Below are 8,218 nucleotides of genomic sequence, written 5' to 3'. Positions count from 1 at the left end.
ATTGATTGCTAAATAACTTATTTATACAATTTCATAAGAGGTTTCTCTTGTCAATGCTTCTAAGAATTTAAAACTATTATTTCCCAAATAATTATTATTTTGCTACTTAGTTTTTACAATCCGGCGGAGAGCTCTCTTTTAAATTTTTCTAAATAAACATAAAAAAAACTGCCCTCACACAATAATCTTTTTTTGTTGTTTTTGTGTTTAAATTAGTTTTGTTTGGTACAAATATTAAGATTTAGGTAATTTGTTTAGTTGTTCTGTTGTTCGGGGTAAAGTTTTCAGAATCATTTAAGTTTCGCGTATGTGTCCACCTTTTTGTGGAACACATTATAGTACTCTAGCGCAACGTTCTGAGTGTGGTTCAGTGCTTTGCTTAGGTTTTCAGGTGAAAGCGAACCGCTGAAATTGAAAAAAAAATCCAAATTAATGAATACATATGAATATAATATATTTATTATTTTGAAACTTACACTAGAACTTTTTCTTTAAAGAACATGATAGTCTTGCCAAAGACATCCACGACGATATTTTTCACAGCCACTGAGATGTTTTCAATTTTTTGGGGCAAACCGGGCACGTATTGTTCCAACTGAAAAATAAAAATATCTAATTGTTATTATAATTCATTTATATGTTATAAAAACATAATAGAAGAAAGCTTCAATTCTTATTACGCTGCTGAAATTACACATATATTTGTTATTAATGTATATCTACAGTATCCATATATGACAACTTCAAACCCTTTCTTTGAACCATAAATTTACTGACACCATCGATGAGGTGTATAAATGGCTACATAGATGGTTTATTTATTATACAAGGTTATCTTATATTAACACCTCTTTTAAGGATATTATCTCTTAAGAACGGTGGTCATTTTCACGTCAACATCTACTATATATGGTATTGTTTTTCTTAATTAACGTAACTTTATGTTGATAAAAATATTAGGTGTCGTAATAAGAAATCTATTATTTTTTCAATATATGGCTTTAGTTGTCTGCATCCCAAGTTGTATTAGTCCGAACGGGTTACGCTAGAAGGCGTTTAAAGATAAGACTAGAATATATTATTTTGTATACATATATACTCTTTATATTTTCTAAGCTGACACTTAGTTCTGTTTTTCGAACATGTGATTTTTTTACTTTTGACATTTGTTGTCGGTGGTGTTAGAACAGTGCTGCCACAACTACTTCCCCGTTTAATGATTGTCTTGTGCGACCGCTACCTTTTTGTTAAAATACGTTATTAGTGGTTTGACTTCATCATTTGGATTTCTTGCAAAAACAGCGGTATTTACGCGTTCAAGTGAGACGTTAAGTTCTTTGCCATCTACTACGATCATATAAACGCGATCACCAAATTTGGTCATGAGAAGGGTGCTTCTAACGGTTTCTTCACGTGGTCAGCTCTGAAGAAAACATGTGTGCATATGTTTATATTTTTCTGTAAGAATTCGTAACGATGACCGTGATGTACTCACGTTTTGGACGTATAGCCTTGATATATTCTCGAAATTTGATAAGAAATTTTTGTGAATCACCGTATGCATCAAAGTCGTTGAAAAATTCTTCTGGTAGTCGAAACGTACAGCCGTAGAGCATTTCAGCTGATAAAACTCCTATATCGCTTTTTTAAGCAGTTCTTAGACCCAGAAGTGCTGTAGATAGAAGATTGATTCATGGTGTTTCACTGTTACACATTAATGCTACTTTTAAAGACCGATGCCAGCGATCAATCATCCCATTCCATGCAAGATAATATGGTGTTATGTGGATGTGTTTCGTTCCAGTTAGTTTTGCAAGTGTTGTAAATAAGTCGCTTTGAAGCTGACCCTGATTTGTTGTGGTCATCCTTGCTGAACTAAATCTGGATATCCATGTTGAACAAAAACCTGTGGCTCTTCGGGCTACAACAACGACAACAACTTTCTCTGTATTATTTATTGCTTATATAGCCTTGAGCACCATGATGTACTGGACGATTTAAAACTTTGGCTGCTTCTATAAAGTTATTTGTGCTTTTGTCAGCGGTTATTCCACTTAAACTAATAAATGTAGCCTTTTTAGTTCATTTCTCTAGCATATTCGTGTAGTATTAATTTATAGACTAGAAATTTATATCGACTAAAGGCTTTTATATTTAGATACCATCAATGTCGAAATTTGCTCATTTTTATTATCATTATTTGATTTTTTTTATTTTATATTCTGAGCAATGTTAAAAATCTTAAGTTATATCCATATAATATTTAGGTATACTTTATAACTAGATACATTAAAAGGAATTTTATCGTTTTTTATTTGTTTTCTTATGATATCTATAGTATATATATTCTTTGTCTATAGTAATGTTGGTATATACTTATATATTTATATGTATGTATAGTATACACGTATATATTTATATACAACATATACCATATATGTAAACAAATCAAAGCTATTAGTGATGTTTAAAAAATAGTTTCATTGTATTAGTACAATACTGATATTTGATTACTGCCAATTCGTTGATTAATTGTCACAATGATTTATTAATCTGTTATTATTTCAATTTGTTTTTTGTTTTCCCTACAAATATTTTTTATCACACATATCAACTGCTAAGCAAGTTTCCTAGATTAAAAAAAAATTTTTAATATTTTTATAAAAATGTGAAACTAAGTTTAACCGGTTTGCGTACTCATTTTATTTATTATTTACTGACCTATGTTGATTAAATTAAGCTTTCTAGACGACAAAGATTCAATGTGAATTTACGGCTTTAGAACGAAATCCTTTTTAATTAACTTAATTTGAAGTCAAATACAACTACGAAACGTGTTTTAATTAGAAGAGAAGATATAAAAGACTGTTTATATATTATTTGTAATTATTTGAATTTTCAAATGATTATAATACAGTTGTTTCGAGTATTGCGAAGAACCCATCACCAGTTGTCTGGTCTCTGAAAGTATTTTTCGTATATGACTTTTTGAAGTGCAAAACCGAAAATTAGGGATTTAGCAGTGTGTACAAGTTCATCCATGACTTGAGTTTATAGTAATAATAATTTTAACTTCCTATTATTTTTTCCAAAATAACATTTGCCCTCTATTTATTATTCATTCATATAGTGTTTGTGCAAATATTCATAACACGTAAATTTAATTATTAGTACTTCCTACTTATGTCAAAAATTAAAACGTCTGATACTTACAAATTTAGCAGCTACTGGCAGCTTCGATGAGATGACGTTTTGAAGTGTCGTAAATATATTGCATGCAGCGTTACGCAACATTTTGGTAAGATCACACAATAACTTGATAGCGGGCTTGGCTATACCTGGAACACGCTCTTCAGACCATTTATAAGCGCGGGCTAAGGTGCCCATTGTTACGTACCAGGCCTTTTCCACATGCGGCAATAAGCCGGCATCTTTCAAAAATTTCCCTGTAGCAGACTTAGCAAACACGCCTTTGCCATTGACATTGGTGTCGTAGGTGAGTGCAGCACCGATGATGGCCACCAATAATACACTACCGAGAACCCATTTGCAGCAGCCGCATTTCTTTTTCGCTTCTGCATTTTGTTTACGCTTGTTTGAGGTTCTATCTTGGGTACTCTACAAAATCGACAGAACGAAAAAACGAAAGAACGAAACAATGGAAGAAAAGGATAGAAGATGATTAATAATTTATATAAGCTGAAGTTCAAGAGTTCAAATAGTGAAATCATTTTTTGTGATGAAATATGTACATTGCATTTTTTTAAGTGTTTATGAAATTTTTTTATGTATGAAATCACTACCTTTTTACCGGATTGTTGCTGCTGATGTTGTTTGTTTAGTTTATTTTTGTTGTTTTTATTGTTTTGCGCCATTTTAGAGTTTTGTTGTTCTTATTTTTCTATTTTATAAAAATTAACTAAATAGTATTTTATTAATTTTTTAATTTTTTAAACTTTTCAACTTTTCAAATTGCTAATTTGCTAAATTGCTAAATTGCTAAATTTTTGAAATTTTTTGAATTGTTTTAAATTTTCTTTATTGCTTTGTTTAGAGACAAAACAAAAAATATAAAATAAAATGGAAAGCATAAACAAAAATTAATTAAAACGCAACGACAAATGCGCAGTGTTATTTGTTGTTGTATTTAATTTCATTTTTATTTCATTTATATTAAATAATTTATTGCTAAAATTTTGTATTAAAGTAAGCACAACGATTATTTCGAACCTGTTCAAGTAAGTCCACAAATCACATTAAAATGCAAAAACATATACGTTTTTTTTTATAATTTCATTCCAAATGAATATTAACAAAAAAAAAATTGGAGAAAATAGTTACATGCAATTAGATTCAGTTCATTGGTGTGAGAAGGATTGGAGAGGTGAGAATGTAATTTGCTACTAATAGTGGCACGTAGATAGCTCTTTGCGACCAGCCCATAAAACAGCAGTAGCTCCCTCCGCTCCGTATGATTTATATCTTTGCATTGAAACTAACACGCACACAGTTTGTATTATTACGTCATTGACTACACGTTTCAGCTGATTTCAGCAGCTTACGAAAGGCAATAAACTTATGCGTTTCCATTCGATTTAAAGTACCAGTAACTCAGCACCTTCAACCAGATTTTATCGACATTCAACAGTTTTCCATATACAAATCAATATGCGCATCTTACATATGGTATCAGCAATAAAATGCTACCGTTCCTCTCGCTTTTTCTTCATATTGATTATTTTAAACAAATATATTATTTTATCTATGACCAATAGAAATACAACCTATATATAAAAAAAGTAAAATAAAGCATCAATGTGGGTCCAAGTTATAGTACACTCCCGTAAAAGTAATACATGCGCTAACGGAAAACTTCTTACTAACGGAATACATTAAAAAGTATTTTGATTGATCAAATATGTACGTTATTATTTTTACCAAATAGAGGTAAAACCTATATATATATCATCTTCTGCTAATGGAAAAGTTTCTGCTAACGAAAAACTTCAAAGATTAATTTAATTGAATATATAATATACTAAGGGAATACATTAAAGGATATTTTAATTGCATATATATAACATAACATACACAACTACGCTAGAAAAGGAGTCACACTCCAGAAACGTACTGTTTCAAATTGCGGAAACAACCATCGATGACCAAGTGTTGGTTTACCATGACCTCAGACAACTTATATATACATGTCCAATGCTTACCACAAAATCGACAGGATCAATTTTGAAAGTCCGGATTTTTTCGGAAAAAAGAAAAAATATTTATATTTTCAACCAAAGTGTCAAATATAAAGAAAAGAAGAATTTCACAGTAGCTACATCAAATATAAACAAAACTGCTAGCTAATAGTGTTGCAGAAAAAAAAACAACACCGAAGAGAAACAAAGGCCCAGCTAATATATAATATTACTCAACACTACATATTTTAAATCATGTAGTATTTTATGCGTTTTGCTTAACTTTATATTCGACTTTTATGAATTTTATTTTATTTGTAAGGTGTACTACGGGTGTTCTAACCCGTATTTGATGCTGAATGACATACCTATAATACAGTTTATCTATTTTTATTTGCATAGTTAAATAAATATGCAAATAGTTATTAAAATTATTGTGAATTAAATTATAGATTCAATTTATTTTTATTATATGGAGTACAACAAGTAGTTAGAAAAGTTTAAATAAACAAAAAATCAATTTATTTTAATTAACTGAAGCCGGTTCAATCATAAATCAAATGAAATTTTAGTATGATTAATATGATTTTCGTTAAAAGCGTAAATAAATATTATTAATCTAATATGTGTTTCAATACAATACAATAATATTAAAATAATCATTGCAAGTGATTCATACTTTTTAACCGTGATCTCTTATTACAGTGAAAGCCATTATAGGTCTGGTTCTACAAGCTACTCGTAGTAAAACTCAAGTAAAACACAAGTACAACACAAGTAAAACACAAGTAAAGGCTGAGTTAGACGTGAATTAATTTCTTACGTCACCTACCGTCTAACTGAGCCTTAAGTCTGTGTAGCATTTTCAAATTGCGACAGGGATGTTACTTTCTCTTAGATGGTCTCATTTACTCGAAAATTTGCGGGTGGAACGCACTTGTGTGTGTATATACAGTGTTACTCAAAGTTACTACAAGTAGCTCGTGGAACACATACCTATTATGATATGTTTGCTTTGCAGAATTTAATTTCTATTCAAATAATATTGTATGTGGCAATCTTTTCAGTTCAGTCCTGTATAGTTCATATTTTTTAATATGAACGTTTGTAACTTTCTTATTAAAAAGTATTATCGTAAGTATAAAAATTACAAAATGTTAAGAATAAATGCATATTCACTGAATAGTTTTTTAAAGTTTTTAAAGTAAGAACATTCACATAAAGATTGGGATCAAATAAGTTGTGTAATAAGAGAGAGTTTACACTCAACATTCTCTTGACACCACTCGAGTAAATACTTCGGATAATTACGGTTTTAAAAATATACCATATGCTTTGAATGTCAAAAAAAACATGTAAGACAATACCCATTTAAAAATTATCGAAGGATTTATGGAACAAATCGAACATCAACTCATTTCACCATCGCCACTTTTTAACATTAATTGATAAAATTAACATCAATTGTTTCTTAGAACTAAATATGTTTTTCATGTGTTTTTGTTTTTCTATTTATATATTACATACCTAATCAAAACAATCAAATTCTTTAAAGCCACCAGGCTATCTATCTCTACGTCACGAACTGAAAAAATGCTTGTCTTATCATAACAATATGATATTGTTTGACATAACGTTTACCCAAGCAGACAACGACAACTATTTCAACATGTCAATCTAAAAATATTTAAAGCTATTGTTGAATTATGAGTATAATAAATATTTGAGATAAGGACTGTCCAAAAGTACACCTAATATACAGAAAAAAAAACAAAAAATATACAATTAAGGATTTTTTACCAGGTGATGTGACAGCACTCAGTTTATTGTTTGTCAAAAAGCTGATAACATAATCACTGCCCAATAAGATATATAAGATAATTTCGTAGCTCGACTACAGCTTTGGACCAATAAGCCATCCTCAAGACTACATAAGGTGCGCACAGATGGAGCTGCCTTCAGAAATTCCAAAAGTGTGACATCTTAAACAATAAGTAAGTTTTTCCCGATGAACTTTGTGAAGATTTTGCTTAAGACAAATTCTGCATAACATAATTGAGTTAAAAATTTTAACCACACGATCACAAATTGCGTCATGAATGCAGGAAATGGATGCTTGAACGGTTGGAAGTCGATTAACTTCGTTATCTCAAAATTTTGTTCAGTCCTAAGATTCCTATATATTTCAGTGGCTTTGTCAATAAACAAGATTGGCGCATCTGATGCACGACATCCCGAAAAATGTACACCAAGTGCGATTTATGAACTATTATATAAAAGAATACTTCTTCAATAAAAAAAGAGGCAAGTACAAATGTAACTGTCAATGACGTCCGATATTGAGCCACATTGAATAATTATCAAAAAATAAGTTTTACAGAATTTAAAAGAAGATTTGATTTCAAAATGATGGCGACGCATTCGACACTTTCTAAACAGTTATCGATGCGTGATATGATGGCGCTGAACTTTATTTAGTAGAAATACTAGAAATCGTTGGTCTCTACAAACAAGCCATCATTGATTTCAACCCTAAAAGCTGATGCCGATCGTAGTGTACTCATAAATCACATTGTATGTCACATTGTAATTGAAAACAAATGTACAAATGTATTGGCTTACCCGAAATATTGCAACCAGTGTGTAGGGTATAGGGCATGTCTTAAATGCTATGCAAATATGTGAATTTATTCGTAAATACGTACGATTACAAAGCCGGCCGGTTTGCTTACTCATTGTAGCAGTGTGCGTTGTTTCGTTGACAAAGGCCCATTTTAGCTCCCCATAAACAAATTTAGTTAGTGAAATAAACTCAATTATATGTGTGTAGGCGCGCTGTGATGACGAAACAATTTATTTAGTATTCAGAGTGAAATATATACACTTAAAAAGAAAAAAGATACACAACACAAGCAGGCAGTATTCATACGTATTAAGTGCACAAGAAAGAAAAAAAGAAATTTAAGCAGAAAATATTCAACAACCAAAATTAAAAGTGTACAAAATAATAACGAAAAAGATAA

At 30.4% G+C, this 8,218-nt stretch overlaps 1 protein-coding gene across 1 annotated transcript in view; it reads right to left on the bottom strand.

Annotated features, from left to right (window-relative positions):
• Positions 1-8,218, bottom strand: part of LOC119662214 (transmembrane protein 214) — a 23,802-nt gene continuing 15,584 nt past the window's right edge. The window contains exons 9-11 of the mRNA XM_038071786.1: positions 3,214-3,618; positions 477-595; positions 1-405 (exon numbers count right to left, since the gene is read on the bottom strand). Of these exons, the coding sequence (XP_037927714.1) occupies positions 291-405; positions 477-595; positions 3,214-3,618 (639 nt within the window). The 3' untranslated portion in view covers positions 1-290. The remainder of the gene's footprint in view (positions 406-476; positions 596-3,213; positions 3,619-8,218) is intronic.

This window comes from Teleopsis dalmanni, chromosome X (genome assembly GCF_002237135.1).
Source record: "Teleopsis dalmanni isolate 2A chromosome X, ASM223713v2, whole genome shotgun sequence".
Lineage (NCBI taxonomy): Eukaryota > Metazoa > Arthropoda > Insecta > Diptera > Diopsidae > Teleopsis > Teleopsis dalmanni.
This window is presented reverse-complemented; position numbering and strand designations above follow the sequence as displayed.